Source organism: Chaetura pelagica, unplaced genomic scaffold (genome assembly GCF_000747805.2).
Source record: "Chaetura pelagica isolate M959 unplaced genomic scaffold, ChaPel_1.0 scaffold63, whole genome shotgun sequence".
NCBI lineage: Eukaryota > Metazoa > Chordata > Aves > Apodiformes > Apodidae > Chaetura > Chaetura pelagica.
In genome coordinates, this window is record NW_009952896.1 from 2,556,889 (window position 1) to 2,580,294 (window position 23,406).

At 34.6% G+C, this 23,406-nt stretch overlaps 1 protein-coding gene across 1 annotated transcript in view; it reads left to right on the forward strand.

Annotated features, from left to right (window-relative positions):
• The window catches only part of DOK6 (docking protein 6), a 236,721-nt gene that overhangs the window by 125,112 nt on the left and 88,203 nt on the right, over positions 1-23,406 (forward strand). The window contains exons 4-5 of the mRNA XM_009995634.1: positions 14,090-14,209; positions 22,968-23,157. Of these exons, the coding sequence (XP_009993936.1) occupies positions 14,090-14,209; positions 22,968-23,157 (310 nt within the window). The remainder of the gene's footprint in view (positions 1-14,089; positions 14,210-22,967; positions 23,158-23,406) is intronic.

Here is a 23,406-nt window from a genome sequence, read left to right on the forward strand (position 1 = left end):
AAACAAACCACAGACAAGACCCCCCCTCCCAAAAAAAACAACAACAACAAAAAAAAACAAAACTCAAAAACCCACAAAGACAAAACTAAACTGAATACACCTTCCCTCCATAACTTGCTTCATTCCAGGCTCAACTTCACTCTCAGCTCTTCTCCTTCCTCCACCTGTCCTGTGCAGGGGGATCAGGAAGAGGGGTTGTGGTCAATTTATAGCATTTCATCTCCCCATCTCCCCCCTGTGGGACCCAACGTGGGGTCCCACAGGTGATACACAGTCCTTTACAAACTTCTCCAACATGGATTCTTCCCCAGGTGTCCAGTCCTTCAGGAGCAGACTGCTTTAGCATAGGTCCCACATGGGGTCACAGTTCCTGCCAGAAAACCTGCTCCTGTTTAGGCTCCTCCTCAGCTCCTGACAGGAGCCTGCTCTCAGGTGGGCTCTCCATGGCTGAAACTTCCTTCAGAATATGTCCACCTGCTGCAGTGTGGGGTCCTCCACAGGCTGCAATCTGACTATCTGCTTCACCGTGGTCATCCACAGGCTGCAGGAGTACAGCCTACCTCACCATGGTCTTCCCCAAGGGCTGCAGGGATGTCTCTGCTTTAGCAAGTAGAGCATCTCCTCCCCTACCTTCTTAACTGACCTTGGTGTCTGTGGGGCTGTTTCTCTCACAGTTTTTCTTTACTCCTCCCTAGAACACACTGTTGTGCAGTTTTTTACTTTATTTTAAATGTGTTTTCACAGAAGTGCTAGCAATGTTGCTGGTGAGCTCAGCTTTGGCCAGCAGTACATCTGTCTAGGAGCTAGAGGGAACTGCCTCTGTTCACCATGGGGGCAGCCTCTGCTGTCTTCTCACAGAAACCACCCTTGCAACACCGCTCACTACTAAGACCTTGCCATGTAAACACAATACACATATAAAGGAATATCGATGTTTCAAGGAACTGTTCACAAACAGTTTCATATAATCCTGAGTAACTGTTTATCACTTATTTTGTGGTGGGTTTTTTTGTTTGTTTTTTGTTTGTTTTTGTTTTCTTTTTTATTTTTGAGACTAGTAGTATTAAGGCTCTTCTTCTAAGGTTTTTCAGAACATCCATTTACTTTGAACACCACTCACTCAACCTCCTAGTCCTTTCAGTCTTCTCTTCTGGAAAGTACTGGGATGATACTGACCCAGTAATATGCCAACAGACTACATACGTGGCAGATTTATAAATTGTTTCCCTTTCTCCATCACTTTTTGCCCTTGAAGAACATTCTGTAACAATAGAAGATACAGTTGTGTAACTCATTCCTATTGTGTCTCGGTATATTTCTACTTCCTTTCCTTTTGTGACTGGTGTAATACCCCGCTTGCTCTTCACAAGTTTGCTAACACTGAAGTGGAAGACAGGTATCAGCTGAGATAAAAAGGCTTATGCACATCTACATGGAATGTAGGTCAGATCTCCTGAGGTTTGTGAATATGTTTCACCCTGTAAAATAATGTGGCTTCTGCACTTCCTGACCTCTCCTGAGAACAGCATACATTTAGTGACAGCACAAAATAATGACATTAATTTATAGATTGAATTTATAGTATTGACAGGTGATGTATGGCTGGCCGAGCCTAGGGAGAGTTCAATGAATAACATGATAATTTACTGCTCCAAATCTGAAACACCCAATCTGTTTTTCATTCTCTGTCACTATTCAGCTTGCATTACATTAGGCTACTTATGGTGTATAAAGTATATGGGACTGTTAGCAGTTTAACTGTTTCAAGCCTCTGGAAACACTTTTATCTGTGAATGAAGACAAGCCAAGAAGAATAGTACATGTAAATGAGCACAGTGTTATTAATGTGCATGTAATCATGAATTCAGCATGCAATATTCTACTTCATGTACAGACCAAGCATGAAAATTTTGGACAAATCTGTGCATACTAGAAAAAAAAAAAAACCACAAGCAAAAAAAAATCCTACAAAATCTAAAAATTTATATTTGGTATTCATTGTCCATTTATCATCATAGCATTTTGAGTGGTTGCCACAAGTCCTCTGCCAGTAAAAATATTGCTATCAGCATTAACCCAGCCCAGGAGGCCATTGAACAATCAGATGGCAGCTGCAGCCCGGATAATCGGTAAAGCTTGTAAAGTTACATTGCACTAAGGCAATCTTAAGACTAAACCATGTCTGGGACTACTACAGGTGTATATGATACGCAGAGTTTTATGTGACTTCCAACCACATGCTCTAGTGAGATTTTCTGGAGTTGTCCCAGCTTCCATAGTTACTTAAGGCATTGTCACAGCCCTTTCATGTTTTTTTAAACTCTTTGGCGATATATCATGGGAAAATATATTGAACTATGACTCAAATTTAAGGGCATAAGTAAATACTTTTTAGGTAGAAATAACTCTAAAATTCAATAATTCAAAATGTTAAGTTTTCTTACATGTTTGAAAGACCACCACGTCTATAATTTGTTATGTCCTCTCTAAAGAAAAATAGAAATTACGCTCCCTTCAGAATAATACAATAAACTTTCTAGTAAGTAATTATGGCTTCACAACCTTGGAGAACAGCCCACAAAACTTACCTGGGGAAGTATCCAGTCTTTTTGATGAATTTTTTATAGTACCACATTTGTCTTATAAAATATCAGGTCCATCCAAATAGTTATGCATTGGTTTTGACAGTAGTCTTACCAAGATTATATTTTCTGAGAGTAGTGTATCGTTAATGGGTCCAGCCTCTATTTTTTTTATATTTGACTAGAGTAGTTCATTGATCTCCAAAAATTGGATACCACTTACAAACGTGCCGTAATGTCTTTCATATAGTGGTCAATATTCCCAGATTTCAGCTAGATATGCAAATTAATCACAAATACATCAATTAGCAGAGATTTCACTTCCTAAATAGTATGTTTCCAGACAACTGAGATTGCCTTGTTTACAGTAATTGGTGATCCTGGGATGAAGTTCCAAGCAAGTCAGCATTAAATCTCGCAGAGAGGATTCAACTGTTTTCCCTGGTAATTAAATAAGAATATTTTCCTGACAGAATTTTTTTGTGTGAGTAGTTCCTTTGTCAGTTTGGGATGTTCAACCATACGTTCTCTAGACATCTGATACTAAATATTATTTTTTTTAATTTTTTTTTTAAATTTCAAATAATAGACTGCAGTGTAGCACCAAGATGAAAATTGAAAAAAAAAAAAAAAAAAGCTTTATCAGTCACAATCAGTGCTTCTCTTAATGTAGTTTTCAAGTAGCATGGTTTTAAAAAGTGGCCCAAAATGTGCCGCTCTTCTTCAAGTCAATATGACATTAATTGCAGTTCAGTCTTTTCTATATGAAGATTGTATTGAAACAGGAAAATGTGAACATATTTTCTGTAACTGCAGTTCAAGCACATTCATACACAATTTTATCATAGCCTATAAAGAGAAATTAATTTAGCTCTAAAAGAACTATTTTTTCCAATTTCTTCCCTAACACATAGCAACTTTTACTTTTTTTTTTTTTTAAGCAATCCCAGCTGCTTCCAGCTGCTGTTAAATCTACCTTGCAAGTTAATCTGAGGTTAAAACTGAAGTTAACAAATGGAAACAACAATAGAAGAAAGCTGTTGACTGAAGTCACATTTAAGTTTTTTAATGGTCACATAGTTGTGTTTTTTCAATTTTAATTGGTTTTGAAACTTATAAAGTAATATACTAATGTGCAAATAGGTCAAGTATGGTACTAAGAATGGTAAATGTATTAATTTTCACCCACCTGCTGAAACAGCTATGATTGGTATGAAAATTTTCTATTAAAATGCAGAAAAGGTATATCCTTATTTGGGAACTTTTTTTTTTTCTTTTTGCTTTAGATTTAGTTTCTATCAATTTGTAAATGTTCAAGAAAGCAGAATAAACATTAAGTTTGATCATGTAAGATCAAATCTGCAATGCTGTTTGATTGCTTTTGATGACCACCTAGTGTGACAATCCTTCACATTCTTTCCATTTGAGTTTGGATTGCTTCATATTAGATGGATTTTTTTTCATAATCCAGATTGACCTGTCACCCATTCCAAGTATTCCACATGCCATTGAAGACAGAATCGACAATCCTATTCACAAAAGTAATGTAAATACTTCCCAAATGTATCCATGCTCTTTTAACAATGCAGTCATATAAGATCCTGGCACATAGGGGTTTAAGCTTTCTATTTAGTAAAATCCATATGACATTTACTAGTCTGATGTCTTACGAAGTTTTAAGCCTTACTTCAAAGTGAAAGCTGCGTATTAGTTAGGATTATGAGAAAGCCTGCTTGCCTTTTAAATGGTGGAAACCTAGATCCATTTACTTTCTAAAAAGCTGTACAATGTGAAAATGTACAGCTGTAAAAGCTGCACATTTTGAAAATGTGGGACATTTCTTAGTATTTCCATGTTTGTATCTGTATCTGGACTTAATTTTGCAGTGAATTTTTTGAAAACTGCAGCAATGTAAAATTACTAGCAACTCTCCTGAGATTATCACTTTATTGGATAGCATTAATTAGCTATTAGCCTGCATATTTATGATCATCTAAGATAAAGTTGAAAAACTAATTTCAAGTTCCTTGTCTGTTTTTAAAACAAAATATTTCCTTAAAAATACATGTAGTTCTAAAGTTAAAGCACAGAGAGGATGTTATTTTTCTATTCAAGAGATAATAAGAACTGGTCTATTGTGAAGCATCATTGTTTCTAAATAAATAATTAAATAAATTTTATATTTTTATATGAATAATTAAAAATAAGATTTAATTTAGAGAAAAAATGTAGGCCTATTGAGTAAAATAAAAATTAAGCAAACTTAGAAATAGTGAAGTGCAAAAAAGAACCAAGTCTGTCGACAAGGTGATAATTTAATCATCTTTCAAATAAGAGCAATGGCTCACTAATACATATTATCTCTGTATCAGCAAATGGAAAGTATTTTGTAAGAGCTCCCCGAAAGCAGATCTTTGGACTGCTGTTGGAAAATTCCATTTCAAATGGTACTTGCTCATTGAATTTGCCTGTTTCTTTAGAAAGTTTTTCATTGGTCAGATCTCTCAGTAGCTTAGCATTTCATTTCAAGGGACAAAAAATAAGTCAATGCTGCAACTGAATTTCACATTCCATAAATAAAACATGAAGTCAATATTACAGCTCTTTTTTCTGCCCAGTTTGTGTTACAATTTTTTTCTACTGGACCTGGAAATTAAAATAATCAAATCAGAAAATTTACTGTGGGTTTATAAAATTCGTATGTCTAATAAATGTAAAAAGGAAGAATATCTGAATGTGCTAATGGAGAAGACTCTAGATAATTAGCTAACCTGTATTAGTGTTCCTATAAACATTAATGTAGTAAGAATGACAGAATGTCTTACTGTGTAGCTTCTGCTTTATAATATAAACATCAATGATCTTACTGTATAAGTTTGCTTGAATGTGTAAGGTGGTTAACGTAAACTCTTCTTTAGCTTGCAGTCACCTTGCTGAAAAAATAAGTGAATGAAATAAGGTGTCCAGCATTTATCTCCTGTATGCTCTCTAGTGATGGGGAATGAATTAATGCAAACTCAAAAAGCCAGTGTCATTTCAAAATGTGTCTGCTCACTGACAGTGTGTAGTACAACATCCATGACATGTAAGTAATTCAGGAAACAGTGCTCCCAGCATATGTCACTTGATATAGCAGCCTTCCCCCATTAATAAATGCTGTCCCTGTTTTTACTTATCAGCAATAAAGTACAAATCAGCATTATTCAGATGTGCATTTTCTCAATATTATGTTTGCCTATCAGTTATTCCAGTATGTGCTCCGTATACCTAGTTTTCTTTACATGTGACATTTCATAGTGACAGTTACACTTTTTCTAGAGATGTGTTTATTATTTATCCATAGAAATATGACTCAGATGGAAACGTAGTTTACTGTAGTTAAGGACCAGCTGAAAAGAAAATCTAAGAATCCTATGTGTCATTAACTAGTACTTCAGATGAAATGCCCTGCTTTTAATTTCCTATATCTGGAGATTTCCTTGCATTCATATCCTACCAAAAATTGCCATTTTAGTTAACAACTAGACATGAATGTAATAAAAATTAATAGTGTGAGGCAACAATCTAAATGAAAGACTTAATATCTTGATTTCTAGGGGTTTACTTTTAAAATCTGTGACCATAGAGTACCAGAAAATGTAAGCAGGAAGAAGCTGGAAGAATAGTTGTATGTTTCTGCCTGTGATTATGATAAACTACTTTATAGGCAGTTTGTATATGCGTGCATGCTAAATTAAGAAAGTAGTAGTAAGCCATGAATTATGGGGTTTTAGATAATTTTATTTTTATAAGGTTGTCACATCTGTAATTTTAGTCTCCTTTGTGAATCAAACAGATGACAGCATGTAAAAAATTCTGTGTGTGCTGATGAAGATTACTATGAATACTGAAGAAATAAATATTGTTTTTAATAGATATGTTGAAGAAAACACAAATTTATAACTCTAGAGTATATGTAAAAACCTTCATTCAGATTTTATTTTTGCCTTATAAGCATTATACATGTATTTGTCAGTATAAACCTTGGGCTTCATGAGAGATCAAGTCAAGGAGGTAAAAGAGATGCCAATTTTTCTGATATAAACAAGAAAAGTTTCTCTTTCTTTCTCAGTAAAGAACTACTCCTCCAACATTTCATTATCATTTGTATAACAAGTTTCTTTTATTCATCCTTCAATCTACTATATTACACTGCTGGTTTGGGGCATGGAAATGGATTAATTCATTTTGAAAGGTGTGAAGATTTTATGCAAAGGCATATATTGGGATTTATTAATAAAAGGTAAAGAATAATAAGTGTTTGCCTGCCCTAATTTTACCGAGAAAAAAATAAGATAATTATGCATTTAGGGTGATCCAGCAAAAAAACCCAACAACCTTGATATCAAATTCATTTGTTTATGAGTAAGTCAATAATCCAGTAGTTACTCTTATGTATCACCAAATCAAAAACTTTTTTTTAAAAAAAAATGTTTTAAGGCAGAAGACCTTCAGTGTAGGCTACAGTTTCCAGGTAGAAAGAACAGTAACATTCAATCAGGTATTTCCTTGTTTAAAAGCATTAAATAAAAAAATAAGGATAAACATATGGCATCATATACCTTTTAATTTGCCCATTTGCCATGTGTCTTGATGATGCCAGGTGACTCATTTTTTAATTACAGTGATCAATTTTGTCATCCCTACTGTTAATAACTCATTTTATGTTTATAATTAGTTTTCCATCTTGTTTTCTCCATTTAAAGTTACCAGCCAGGGAGAACCTAGATTTGAATTTGGCTTAGGTCATGAGAGATCCCGAATAGGATTTCTGCAGGGAGTCCAAATAGAGGAGAAGGAGACTGGGCTTTGCTAGTGTATGAATCCAGCTCTTCCATAATGGAACAGATATCTATCCCCTACCCTCTAGTACTGGTGTGTACATAAATCAGTACACAAGTAAGCTGTAAGTGGGCAATTAATCACCAGTGTGCATAAATTGCAGGTTCATCTTTAGATATCACTTTTCACTGTAATCAGCACCTCTGATTTACAAATGTAAATCTTAACCTTTCTCTGCAGTTCTAGCTTTATATGGTTCAAAATATTAAATTTAAACTTTTTATATACTTCTGTGATGAATTGGTTACCCTTTAATTAGGATGAAAAATTTGAAATAAAACAGTCTTTCATCAGTTAACACGGTCTCAAGCCATCATTCATCAGAGTCTTGAAGTGTCAAATGATTAAATCTTCGTATGTTCTGTAAGATTGCATTCATCAAGAATTATTCTGATTTTCTTGGAGGGAAACGACACATAATTGAAGTTGGCTATTTGTTTTTTTCCTGGCTCAGCAAAGGACATTTTTGCTGTGTTGAATCTTAGAAATGTTCCACTGGGGAAAAAAAACAAACGAAAAAACCAACAACAGACAAAACCCACCAAAAAAACCAACCAAACAAACAAACAAAAAACCCCACAAAAAACCAAACCAAAACAAACAAAAAAAACAAACCACAGCAGTTTAACTTCTTGAAAGTTGGAATTCTGAGTTTCAGCTTTAACCAGACTGCCTCTTCTCAGGCAGTCATATGTGTCTTACTTAAGATCATGTTGGTAGAGATATCAGTGGTGTATATTGAAAACCAGGAATCTAAAATGGCATAACTTAGATGTTATTTTGTTTTTTTAAGAGACTGTTATTTACAGGAGATTTTGCCTAATTGGAAAGCATATATTTTCAAAGACATTCAAAGAATGCTTGTTTTCATAAAACAAGAATTTGTGAAGAATTTGTAACAACAAAGAATACCCTTAGGTTTAAATTCTGTAGATACAAAATTTGATAAAGACATTTCTCATATTTCCTTAGATATTAACTACCAACTTTTAAGGGTAGGGGTTTCTCTTTTTACAGTAGTGCCACATTAAAGTACAAAAAATACAGCAAAAGACACACAAAGTAATTTCTAGCTAATACTTCTGTCTGGGAGCAAAATTTTATGCCACTGAAACTTGAGTAGAACACGTATCACAGTATTGTGATCTTACAGATTGATTGAGTCAGAAGTTGTCTGCAATTGCATTGAATCAGTTTTTTTGCACTTCTGATGACATAAAATCCTGATTGCTAACTAATAGTATCAAGGACTCAGATCTTTACAACACTATTGTTAGGGTTTGGGGGAAAATACTTTATTTCTTGGGCAATGGGAGCACAGAAAGAAAAAAAAATACTAATTCAGGAGGTTTGTTGCTATTTTGAAATTGGTGTATAGCACTGTGCAACAAAAGCTTCCTAGAGTCTTTGCAATTTCAAAAGGGGGCAACACTAACACTGTCCTGTGCTTTGCCAAAATAGGACACTGAAATATAAGTAATCAAAGTTTCAAGTCTTACTGTGCTCAGACATGTTTAGACAAAGAAAGGAAGAAAGGGAGATTCCAGAGACTTCCTAATCTGCTAGTCATTGTCTGATCCTACTGATTTAAAACAGAGGATGTTCAGATGACTGGAATGAAATTTGTGTGGTCAAAAGCATAAGAAAGAAGCATATGGTGACAGTGGTTTGTAATTTTTCTTCTATGCATTGAAACTACTCTTTATGACCTTGATTTTGTATAAGAATGCTTTTAGAAGTATTTACCTTATCTAACAGTATTTCTGACCTTCAAGTAGTGAGATTTTTTAATAGTTTAAAGACTGAATATTTAACATATTAAAAAAATAAGAAAGGTAAATGAACCTTAGAATTTGTACTATATGGATCCCCTTACTAGACCATACGTAAACACTTGACAATGGGAGAGAGGCATGCTTCAGATTTACAAAGAAGATTTTAAATTTACCATGGATTTAAGAAAAGGCCTGTAATTTTTCCAAGAGGAATAAAAGTATTGTAGGAGTAGACTAAATCTGAAATACTATGAAGCTTTAAGCCAGACAAATACTATTGCTGACTGCTAGTCGTGGAGTAGCTGCATGAATTGATATGATAGCATCCTCTGTGTGTTATATTACCGGTGATAGATCCTTTTTGGACACTTGACTGATGGTGTTTATGTCATTCCTACTACAGACAAGCTGCCTAAGGTTGTTTTAGTTTCATGCTGTTGTCATTTAAAATTAATAAATGTTGAAACAGGTATGGATTGACAATCCTAGTGAACTGTCTAATTCCCATGCTAGATTGTTGTAACTAGCCCATTAGTTTCATACAAAATGTAAATATTTCATCTATGTTCAGTCAGATTTTCATAATTATTACTTTGCATTTGAAAGAAAGTTTGAACTGAGAATGAAACTTTGCTAAGGATACTTTTGAGTAGTGATGCTCTATCAGCTCATTGTTGATCTCTTGGACACACTTTGATAAAAAGTGGTGGTGTAATGACTCTCTAGTCCTGGCCTGCATCAGGAACAGTGACTTTGAGTAAGGCCTCTCTTTCACTGCAATTTTATACTAGAAAGAACGAGCAACGTCAGTAAAACCTGATTTGTGCAACTAAAATCTGTTTTAGAGAAATAGTTTAATGGACAGTAACATCAGTATAATAAATATTTTTAAACACTGATACTGCCTTCAGAATCATTCATTTATCACTGTACATGTTATTCAAGCTGACACTTTGATCAGACTTAAAGAATAAAGGGGGATTGTCAGGAAAATGTCAATTTTCATATATCTTGATAACTACAGGGACGCAGTTAGCTACTTGCAAACACAAGTACATGTACAAACTAAAATTATCAAAACCTTGTTTACGATATGTCTTGCAGCATCTTGTGCAATAAACATTTCCTAATAAAGGTCTCCCAACTCTGAATTCTATCTCATATCCTGCCAATTGTATAGCACTATTTTGTAACTGATTAACAGTAAAGACAAGTATCTTTTTTTATTATTTATAGCTGTGAAAGCATACCTTACAGTTTATCATTCAATCCAAGAATTCAGTCTTAAAAGGAAACTAAATTTCACTATTTTGAACTGATTAACAGTAAAGACAAGTATCTTTTTTTATTATTTATAGCTGTGAAAGCATACCTTACAGTTTATCATTCAATCCAAGAATTCAGTCTTAAAAGGAAACTAAATTTTCCAATTACAAGTACCAGTTATGACTAAATCAGTATTTATCACAAATAAATCAAATCTACATGCATTAAAGAGAAGAATTTTGCTGACATTTTTATGGTTTATTGATATGCATTTAAACAAAATGAAGAATTAATAGTGGTATTTCAGTTTTGTGATGTGGTAGCTATTATTTTTAGAGATTGCTACTATAAATTATAATAACTAAATAAGTTTAAGAATTTATAGACAATCTTAAATCCGTTATTCAGAAACACAAAGCATTCTAGATGTGTTAAAAAGAAAGGTGAAATGCTTTATAGATGCACATGATCAAAGGAGAAATATGGCTTTGTCTTTGAAAGGTAATTCACCTGCTGCTAAAGATATCACATGGCTGTCAAGGGAAAGGTTGAAGGCAATCCCTTGTGAGTAAGCAATAGCTATCAGAATGCATTAGGTAAAACTTAACACAGTACCCTCATACCCTTGACTTTATGAACACATTTGTGGGTAATGTTGATGTTTCTGACAGCAGACACAAATCCTCACAGTTTTTTGGGAGGATACTCTGCATTGAAACTATATTTTCTGTAGTTTTAAGTTGACCATTTTTTGAAGATACAATTTTTTAGTTATACAGCTAAACATGATATCCTACACTTTGCAAAATATAGTCGTGCTCTTATAATGCTCACAGTAAAATAAGTTTCTTCTATGGGGCAGTTGGAGAATGGTCTAATCTGTGTCTTATAGTCAGTGTTTGGCAATGAAGAAGCAGCAGCTTAAATTAAACTGCCAGAGTCAAACATTCTGAAAGGCAGTTTCTGGATTCAGACTTTCAAGATCTGTATGTTCCTGTAATAGAGAAAGGCAAGTGGGTTGAGGTGATGAAAACAAGAAACAGCTTCCTAGAACAATAGAGTGGGTTTTTTTGTTTCCCAAAAAAAGTCTGCTGGAAATACGGTTTGAGAATACATATAAATAGAATTTATTTGTTGCTTTTACATAGGAGTTCTCTTTTGGATATATATTGATGTTAAGCTGGATTTATGGAAATGCCCATATGTTTTCCTTTCTCCTTAGAAGTTTGTAAAATTAGAAAGGTTAGTATAGTGTTTTTCACCATCATCTCATACATTTCCAGAATGTTTACTTTCAGCCTGGGTGCAGGCACAATGAAAGAAAATAATAAAAGATTTTTTTAAATATGGAAAATGTTGTATCCTGATCATCCTCCAGGAAAAATTACAGTCTTTATATAGAGTTTTGCATTCTGTGAGCATTGTTCTGTAATATGTTTTATATAGAAAAGAAATGGTGAGAGGGAAGGGTAGGAAACATGGGAACACTGGGCTACATTTTCACTATCACCTTTCTGCTGCCAGTCTTTCTGCATTGATTTCTCCAAGTTTATCTGTAGCTGGAAGTAGTTGTTGCATGACTCACTGGAAACCCTCCCTGGAGAAAGGGTCTGGCTTACCCAGATGCCAGTGTGCTGCTCCCCACACCCTCCCTGTGTGCTGCCAGAATATGGCAGCAAGCCTTGTGGTCCACTTTTATCATCTCCCTGGCATGAAGCCCTCTCTGTGTGAAGGTATGATTTATAGGCATCACCCTGAGTCAAGAGACCTCACAAATATCCGAGGAAATAGCAAAACCTAAAAGAGAGGATTGGAAAGCAGGAGGGAAAATTCTTCATGCATGAGCAGAAAATGAATTTTGGCAACAGGCTTTTAAAAAAAATTAATCTTATTTCTTGTAAAAGCTCTAAGTTTTTAGTGCTGCCCAGAAATACACCTGTTCTCTCTTTACCTGGATCATGGAGGCTGTACCTGCAAAAGTATTATGGAACAGTAAACTGTACCTCAATATTTTCTTCTCACATACAAGGTTAAATGTCATCTAGATAAAACTGACAGAAAATTGTCTTTTACCACCAGAAGCTGAGGATGTTATGAGAAGAACAACTCTGTGGATCTGTGTCTTTAAGACAAAGACTGAAAAAAAATCAGGAAAGGTTAAATGAATCATCTTTGCTTGCAGTGCTCTGGAGAAACCCCCAATTGCCAGATTCTTTGTGTCTCTGTGACAACGACCATTTAAAAATCTACAAAAATCACAAAACTGGCTCTATCATTTGAGCTGTCTGCCTGGGAACTCAGACAGCTGATAGCCCTTTCTTGCCCAGCCAAAGCTTATGTCACTTGAGATCTATGCCTAACCAGGCAAGGATTTGAGGACCGTACCAATGAAGCATGGAAAGATTTTACTTGGATATAAATTTTCGTTAATTACAATGAGTCATCATCACCAGATGCTTCAGGGCTTGCATGCAGTATTTTTCTTTCTCTCCAAATTTCAACACTATGTTGAGATTGTCACAGAAGTATTTTCCAGATGTCCCCAAAAATAGGAATGAAAACCTGTTTATTTAATAGAGACATTTCTAAATTACTGGAATCACCCACTATTAAAGATGTTCTGATATACACTGACTGTGACAATGGATGCTTGGTGTGTGCCTGGTGCCAAGCCTGCTCTCCAGAAAGTTTCCTTTAGGTAAGCCTATCCTGTAATAGAAGTCAGTCAGCCTAGTTGCATGTTTTTTGTTGGTTCCAATTTCACACTGTGTGAATACCAACTTGAGATGTTGTTTGTTTGATCAATGCCAGAGATTTTGTGATGTTAAGTGTGGTAATTTGATAGGATGAGGCTAGGCATGGAGGAGGGGCTGCAGTGGTGTCTCAGGGGGTTATGCCTTGGGGAGTTGGTGTCTTGGTAGATTGGCAAATAATGAGCTCTCACATTCATGTCAATAGAATGCAATGGTACTCAGAAAGGAGTAAGATTTTCAGTTTTCATTAAAATGTTCCAATTAATGCCCAAATTGCTTTTAAACCAAAACAAGGTAGACAGAACTGGACAAATTAATTATTCGGAGTAATTTGACAGGCATAGATATTCAGTACAGCAGAGAAGGAAGTTTTGCATTTGAATAACTTTTTATTACTGTTTGTTGTTTTTTTCTTTTACACCGAGAAGGTGCTTTAGAACATTTAGGAACAGAAAGTGCTTTACTAGTTCAGATTCACCTAAAGAGCAGTAAATATTTCCAATATTTAATCTAATGGTTTTCTTAATTATATTTTTTCTTTCAAGAAAGTCTGTTAGAAACATACTGCCTTGAAAACTCACTACTCCTTTCTCATTTTTGTTGTCTGCACCTGCTATTCCGGAATTTGAAAATGGATGATGCAGTTCTAATAGTGCAGCCCTTTTAGAAGTTCATAAATAAAGGCAAAGAAATACGTGTGGAACTTTGTGGTAATAGCTCATGTTTCAAAACAAGCTTATTGTCATAAAGCTTTTCAGTAAGAAGTTATTGATATAGCTTTAGCTGGTTTTGAGTAAATGTTAACACTAAAAATTTTTTTCTGTTTTTCCAGAACTAGAGGCAGAGGAATGGTGCAAACATCTTTGCATGGAGTGTCTAGGAACCAGGCTCAATGATATAAGTCTTGGGGAACCAGATCTGCTTGCTGCTGGAGTCCAGAGAGAACAAAATGGTAAGTAACTTTGTAATTGGTCCTAAATTGGTTCTTAGGTGGTGTCCCATGATATCTTTGCTTGTGGTTGTTTTTGTGAGTATTTTTACTATTAGCTAGAAGCACCTCATCAGTAACTAAACATGTGGATGTGTTTTTCTAGTTCTGGAAGTAATGGCCTCTGTGCAGAGAAATTAACCAGCAGCTGTTCCACAGCTTTCAGCAGACAGTGATGAACATATCAACGCCTCTTTTGGCTGCAAAACAGTGTTTGCTTTAAAGTCATACCTGTCTTGAATAATGGAGTGAAGGTCATCTATATGTTCTTCAAATCCAGGTTAAAACAGCAATGACAGGTGCTAGTCATCACTAAGCCTGAGCTTGTGAGTCTTCCTCTAAAGGCTATTTGGAATAGAACTTTAGATTAGACATGTGCACAGGAAGGATGCTAGTGAATGGAATAGGCAATCACAAAATAAAGTCTGTGATTATCCTGTCATTTAATTCCTATTAATAAGCATGAGGGCAACACAAAATGCACTCATTTATTCCTTCCTAAATTACAGCACTCAATGATTATTACTGTCTTGATGCTTTTATAAAATCCAATATCTCTAAAGAAAGTAATAAACTCAACTGTCTCAATTGTCATAAAATATGAAGCCAACTATAATTATAAATAAAAATATGTAATTAAATTATAGAATAAATAGCACTGTATTGATTACATTGTCTTAATTTCATAAAAATGTCCAGACATCTCTCAACTTAATAAAATACCATGCAGAAATCATTAAGACATTTTATTAAAAAATCAGACATTGTTCTGTGCAATTTAAAAGAAGTTTAAATGTTTGCGAAGTTGTTTGCCTGCTCTGAGACACAGGATTTAATTTGTAGTCTTGGTTTACTTAACAAACATAGAAGGGGGAGCTACTCATGTTTTAGGAATGTGACATCAGACACCACTCAAAGCATCTTATCTGCTATATGCTCATAGGCTGTAGCTATGAAACTCATATGCACACTATTGAAGAAAGAGCTGTTACCAGGTGATGTCCTTCACAAATTTAATGGGGAATACATCTTGTCAAAAGCCTGTGATGTGACCAGAAAAACAACTTATAATTCGTCAAGCTGTTTCTGCAGTGAGTTCATGTACTGTCCAGCAGCTTTTGGGCACAGATCACAAATACTAAATTTCATCCTGTTCTTGAAAGAGATCCAGTTATACACATGACCTCCAGAAGACAGAGATTAGTTCTGTTGAATGAACTATTCTTGTCTCAATTGCCTTAGTCTAGAAATTAATTGCAGTGCTACCAACCATCATGTATGAACATAATTAGCATCTTTATTGTTCTAAGTCAATAAATTAATGGAAACAAAGAGGCAAAGCATGTATTTGTTGTACAAATCACATTAGTAAGAATGCATGGAGGGTATCATTAGCCATGTTCTTTTAAACCAAGTGGCTGAATCTGTATATCTATTTGACAAGCATGCTCAAATAAATCCTTAGTTACAGTATCTCATACAAGTAGATCTTATACCTATCTGCTTCCTTCCCTGAACTTCTTGATGCACAATTCCAGCATGTTTGAAATTCAAGGTTGTCTTCTTAGTTGTCTTATTCAGAAGCAAAGCAAATTCTGGTTTGGGAGCATTTTAATCAACTTGAAAGGAGGGGAGAGTGCAGAGATTCTTACTATTGGTAAGAAATCTAGTATGCTGTTAATTTGGCTGTGTTGTAAGAACCTGCAGTCGTACTCAAATTTATTTAGCTGATTTCTGCAGTAAAATGAGTTGAGTGGAGCAGTGACTTCAATTTGTACTAATTACCATATTCTGCAAACTTGTCAGGGTCATTCCTCGCAAAACAGCTTTATGGAAACAGTGAGTAGTTGGAGGGTGGAATCATTTGGTGGGCTTTAATAAAAAATTCAAATTTTAAATTTATTTTCCTGTACTTCTGCCCCACCTTGTAGCTTTCAAAGCCATGCTACGAGAAATTGTAGTTCAAAAGATACCTAAAAGCTTTTCAAAAGTCTGCTGAGCATTTGTTGAAGTGAAACTGAAAGGTCAAAGTTAACTTTCCAATTTTAAAGTAATAAAAAGTGACTATATGTATGAAAAGTCTACATTCTTGCTCATTGTGAAAATGGCAGCTGTGTCACTCTTGGGGTCATTTTATTACTTTTGTGTAAAATAAAAACTGTACACTGGTACCTTTGGATGTCATTATTTCAAAACATATTGCAAGTATGTCAACCTTGCAAGAATTCCTTTTAAGTTAGTCGACGTAGTAATGTTTACTTGGAAGAGAAGTGGAAGAATAGTTTGTAAAACCCCTAATAGAATCATAAAGCCTCACCATTTAGCTTAATTCAGGTTCTGTTCCCTGACCTCTAGGAAGGCTTTCTTTCAGATCACTGAACAAGAGATATCTCTTAGTATATGAACAAGACCACACTTTGCATTATCATAAAGACTAGTGTCAGTTTTTTGCAGTTTTAGATTATTTTTTTTTACATCTTAAAGGCTAAAAGCAATTGAATAATGGTATTATACTGTTGAAATCTCTATGATATGACAGGGTGTTAATACCATTAATCCCAAAAGAATTAGTATATTAGCCATTAATCCCATCTCACTTCTCTGTCTTTTTCGAAAGGTTACTTTGTCCTAAAGATTTTCTGCAAGGCTTAAACTTTGTTCAAGATTCTTCCTTGATTGTAAAAGAACTAATCTAATTTTTATTTTTTTTTTTCATGAGCTGCTTTACATTTTCCTAGCAACAATATTTTAAATCTGCTACGAACTTAGTCTGTCCAACTGCTTGCCCATTCTGTTTCTTAGAGGACACTTGCATGGTGAATGTCATGTGCTTGTAAGGGTATTCCCTGAAGGGATCAACCAAACTGATTATCTCTGAAAAAAGCAGTAAGCTTTCTGTTATGTAGGTTTCTGTCTTAGTCCCTGTGACTATGATTATGACCATCTTTGCCAGTTCCTTTAGTCTGCAACATTTATAATAATTTTCTTCATTGTCATTGTGCATGTTCCGGGGTCATAAAAACCCATTGCTATGTGTTGCTAATATATTTTATACCCAAGAACTCACATTTCAGAAAATCTTTGGCAAGGAATATATGTTTTTCTACGATTTTTCTAAACCTCTATTGGTTACATCTGATCCTGTTTATCTTTCTGCTCTCACTATTTTTCTCCTGAGGTGAGCTTTTGATTTTGAAAGGGAAGACACCTGATTTTCTGTGACACAAATGCAACAATATGATTTGCGAAACAGTTTGTTCCAAAGCCTGACAAAATTTATGTTTGGCGTGCAAATGTCAAGTCTAAAAGGCCATACGCTCATCAGGCGTTTTCTGTAATATGAAGATAAAAATTTACAGCAGTGCAGTGATCTGAAAAAGCCATTCTTTTGTACTTCTGAGTTGTTCAGTAAGTGCTAGTGGAATCTATTTTATTGTGGTTGCACTATTGCTTGACCCTCCAGCACCAAGCAATTATGTAGTGGTGATAGCCAGAAAAGCCAAGCTACACATCGGCACTGCTTATAGCAGAGACCTCTGGCTATTGAGTCTTGAAGAAGAATAAAGAAGACATTTAAACAATTTTTGTGCAAAGCACATCAGTAACAGAAAGCTTCTGACAGGATTTAGTCTCTATTATCACATCCAAGAAGTGTAACTGCAAATGTTACTGTTTCAACTCCTGTGTGGGAAATTACTCCTTGGTGGTTTTCTTTTTAATTTAAGGCTCACAACTAATGGCTGCTTACTTTGGAATGATTAACAGATTCCAAAAAAAGTGAGATTTGAAATGAAGCTTCAGTTAATTTCCAAACAATTTACCTGTTCTCTCCTGCAAATCTAAGTGATTTGCTTGTGTTCCTCAGCTTTTTAGCAACAACCCTGTTTCTCTTTAAATTTCTTTTCACAGCAAACACAGTCTCTTACTGTTTATGAATGTCCATTTAGGTTATTTGACAAAGAATCAAATGTAGTATTAAATCAAAAGCAGTAAAGACTACATGATCCTATTCAGATAATAAATTTAGTGTAATGGCTATGGACCTGTATATACAATGATAAGACAAATCATAATACACAGTTATAACTCCAGGAAAGAAAATCTGGACTCAATTGGATCTGTCAACACTCTTGACAAGTAGTCTTTTAAGCAATATCATGTGGTATTTAAACACACATTTCATATTCCTTAGGTTTCTCAAGCTGCTGCTAGGAAAGAGAACATGAATTTAGAGTGCTGTCCTCATTTGAAAGAATTTGAAACTTCCTTTACAGCTCTCAATATTTCAAGCATTTGTAATATACCTCAAAATATAACAATGAAACAAATATACATGTTTAATATTTTTAGTTTCCTAGTTGTCATAATATCTAGAATTTTTCCATGCTCTTTTTTTTTTTCTTTTTTTCCAAAATATCACTGTTTCTACTGTGTCACTGTATTTTCATTCTTTATTAAAGGAAGTAGTCATAAAGAGGTAATCCAAATGGAAGTATACAATGACAGACTATGTTGACTGTGAAAAATAAACTGAAATATTCAATACAATATTGGTTAAAAAAGCCTTATATGTAGACAGTGCTACTAAATGCAGTCTTCAACAGCACTTCACTCTTTCATGAACACTATTCCTATCTATTTTGAATACAGAATATTACCACTAAAACTGCTGAACACTTACATCAAATAATATTCTGTTAAGTGTTACCCATAAAACTGAAGTAAACAATGAAGAAAATAAGCAAAATGCAAATTTTTAAGCTGAAGAAAAGTCCTGTTCCATTTTCTGCTCTTGTAGCTCATTTATTTTTGATGTTACGCCTGTGATGTCAATAGAATGCTTTTTTATTATGTGTAAACTGCTGCTTTTGCTTTTTTTTTGGTTTTTTTTATTACTTAAAAAGCTAATTTTCATTCTAGAAGTCTGAAAAAGTTTGAAATCTAATTGATTTTTTAAAAAATTTTTGGTCCATGCCTAATATTTAAATTAATATCTCGTGGAATTATTTCTTTTGTAAAATGTTTCCTTTTTTATATAACATTAGTTTTACCTTTTTTATTTATAAATATTCCACCACACAGCAGTCTTGCTTCCTGGGTTTAATTGCAATAAACTCATTAGTATCTGTTAGTAAAAATGGAGCTTTTCTCAGTGAACAATGTCCTTGAATCCTCAGAAGAGGATTATGAGTTATTTCATTAAGCTATATTTGAGATCATAAATTAGAATCAAAACATAGAGACTTTGTAATTATGTTCAAAGAGCTGACTTGTTTTAGGGCATTTTTTAGGGTCTGTAGAATCTCTGTTTGTGATTTACTACATAAATGTATTTTGCATGTTTTTTATTAATCTTCTGTTATCCTTAATCCATTTTCATACTTTTTTTTTTCTTTTTAATAAACCAAATATAACCAGGTTTATTAAAAAATAAAGATGTTTACAGTTTTAACAGCTGGTTACCCCAGACATTTTTCAGATTTTCCTCTACATTACTACTTAACAGTGAAACAATTCCAAAAAATCTATTTTTGGTAGCCTTTCTATTTTCATTCTTGCCAAAGCCCAAATACTGGACACCTTTTACATGCACAAAGTGTATGATGAGGCATTGCTGTTCTGATTCCAGGAGATGGGAAAGAGCAGTTAAAATTGAAAAGAGTGGGATAGTAAGTGTAGTAATATGTCAGCATTTTTTTCTCATCACAGTTACCCCAGTCTCTGAACTTTGCTCTCAGCAGTTATAAAGAAGGGAGAAAAATAATGATGCTGAATGCTGAAGAAAAGCACCTGCTCAGTCTCAGCCTTGTCTTGTCCAAGAGGATAACATCTAATCCTTTGGTTTCTTCTATCTCCCTATTTTCTGGGTCCCTCATTAACTTCTATTTACTTAATCTTACTACCCAATTAACTGTCATTATCTCATCCCACTCATATGCAGATGGTGACTGGCTCATGGCAAATCTAAGTGTCTTATTCAATGTGATTTAGAAGATCTAGTAATACAATTCAGCTGAGATTCCCAAATCTGGCTTAGGAATGTTTGTTCTAGCCCATATGAATTTAAGGGCAAAACTTAGCTCTAAAAACTTAATTATTGTATTACCATTACCTAGATGCCTGTTAAAATCTTTTCTGAAATGCAAAAATTGAACCTTGAGTTTTAATTCCTAAAATCATTTAATGATATCCACACCATTCCATGTCCTCAGTTTCCCACTACTTGAAAGCATGAATAAGTTTTTGTTTCAAAAGTAAATATATCCATCCTCAATTTTTTCCAGCACATATGTTTGTATATTTGCTTTTCCTGCCAATTTGAACAAGTTCCAGGGGTGCTACATTTTACTCTGCAGCTGATCTTCAGTTTGATCAGACATACTTTGTTTAGTCTGTGACACCTTAGACACTGACCTCCCATGCAAAGTCAACAAATGTCTCCTGATAGTTTGAGGATACCGTATGTCCTGAATACCCTTAATGGAATAATATCCTGGTAACTTCTAAAACAAGATACATTCTGTGCCTTCAACACAACAGTTTAATGTTTACTTCAGAAAATAATTGCACCTTTCAATTTACTCTGCTGTCTGAGGTGTTCTGTCAGTGAAAGATTTCTGTTCTCATATAGCAGCTTTATTCCCCCATAAACACATCATGTGATCCCATGTAATGTACAGGGGAAGCTGAGAGGACCAGCTCATATGTTGTCATCTGTATCTTTCTTCTAAATAGAGGAGGTAAGTCACAGGAAGTAACAGCATGGTGATGTAAAACTGGAGTCTAATATTTTATAAAAGTACACCTCCATACCCATAGGCATTTTTGCATGACTGTCACAATGACATATGGATATTGAAAAAGGGCATATATACATAGATAATTTCATTGCAAAGGATAAGTTAACTTGTTCTCCACCATTCCCTTTGCAATGCAGTCATTGACCCATTCTCCCATGTAAGCCTTTCCATTTACTTCAGTGGGTGTGAGGTTAGACTTCTAGGGGAAATTCTTTGTAGTGATCTCAGCTGCACCTGCTGACCTATTTGTGCTCTGTGTCAGAAGACTTATACAAAACGTTAGGAGTTTCACACTTGGGACCTTAGACATAAAATGAAACTTTTAGAACTAACACCCATTCATGTGATTAATGAGAACTAAAGCCTGGGAGAAGAGGCTGAATGGCTACAAGGCTGAATGAATCAATTGGGGAGTCACTACTAGGACAAAGTTAAATTGACTGAAAGAGAATAACATTGGGGATGACAAGTTTACTTATAGCTATGCAGGACAGCAATTCTTATAGCTCACCCAGAAGTTCTCTGCTTCCGTTAATTCCTCAGCCAAACTTTTGCTACTTTATTCACTCACACACAGATATTTTATATTAACTTACTTATTCACAAAATTTTCACTGATTTGTATTTATCTTAAATGATTAGAAAACTGAGACATAGCGACTGTCATATTGAACGTCAAACACAATTGGAAGCTGCATCTCATTTTGACTGGTACAATAAATGTATCTCACTTTATTCCTCCTCTGTTTACTTTAAATTCCTTCCTAATTTTTAGGCAGACACCATGAGAAAATTCAGTGCAAATGCGGGATTAAAAATATTCCACACCAAACTGTCATTCATTTAGTAGGTAATTGGAGATTATTTTCCTGTCATGTGTCCCTTTAAAGTACATTTTCCCAGCAGTGTTTATTGAATGAGCATTGGTCATGCTCATACTTCATTCTCTCATCTTTTGTCAACATCCTTCAGTGTAGTAGCACTGACATTTTGCATTTCTATTGTATTTCAGAAATGAAAGGAAAATGTGAGAGGAAGTGGTGAATCAGCTGCACTCTCCCATATTATGCTATTAAGCCCTGAGATTTCAGTGCCTTTAGATTTGAAATACAGGCTAGCACCTCCAGCATTACAAGCTGAAATATAACTTGAGTTTTTCATTCTCTGTAGAAGCAGCTCATTAAACACTAGTTATTCTACAAAGAAAATTGCACATTTATTTAAAATCCTCTTGCTATTACCATGGTTTACTTCCTTCCATATGAGTTAATGGTGCTTTATATCATGTGGGGGTTTTTTTGTTTTTGTTTTAAGGGTAGTTTTTATGTTCTTATTATATCACATACAATTCAGGCACTTCAGAAAACTGTTAATGCCCTTGACCTCTTACTGCAATGAATGCACTTTGCAGTAGAAGTGCAGCTGATAGCAACTGATGTCATGACCATAATAACAGAGCATGTTGAATCAGATTTTTCAAGAAAACAAGAGAATTTATTTAAAACATTATTAACTTGACAAATGTGTATGAGTTTGGCAAATAAATAGAAACTGAATACAAAGAGCATGATTATTAACAAGCTTCAATAATTAAACTTGAGTTTACAATTTCCAGGCCAGTTTTTCTAAGAGACAATGGTTGTACACGCATGTTTTGCCAAGATACGTATACTTCAAATCTAGAGAATAGAGAGGAAACTCTCTCAGTGTTTAAAACATTGTAAATTTTGAGTTGAAAAGAGTCATGGACCTTAACACGAAGATGGATCCTCACCTCTGTTGGAGGCTAGAAATTTGGCCTTGATTCCTGAATCATCAGTAGCTAAAATCTTTACTTAATTTTTTCCCCGATACAAAATCTTGCTTAAACTCTTGATGCCTTATTCTGTGTTGCTTTGTTTGTTGTGTTTTTTATTTTCCAGAACGATTCAATGTATATCTTATGCCTACACCAAATTTAGATATCTATGGGGAATGTACAATGCAGATTACACATGAAAACATCTATCTCTGGGACATCCACAATGCCAAGGTCAAGCTGGTCATGTGGCCTCTGAGCTCTTTGAGGAGATATGGACGTGACTCAACATGGTTCACATTTGAGTCTGGAAGGTAAGAGCTAAGGAGAAGCAGCAGGAAGAAGAAATAACCAGTAGTTTTTGAAAAGTGGTCTGATAAGTTAGATTAGCCTTAGATGGAATAAGTGGCCTCCCTATAGACTTTTGTTTGTGGAGTATTATATTTCTATATATTCAACATGTTTAATACATTTGAAATAAACAGTGACATATATAATATTTAAAATAAGCTGAAGCTTCCTCTGGCTTATTTAACTGTAGTTGAATTGTCATTTTTAAGGTT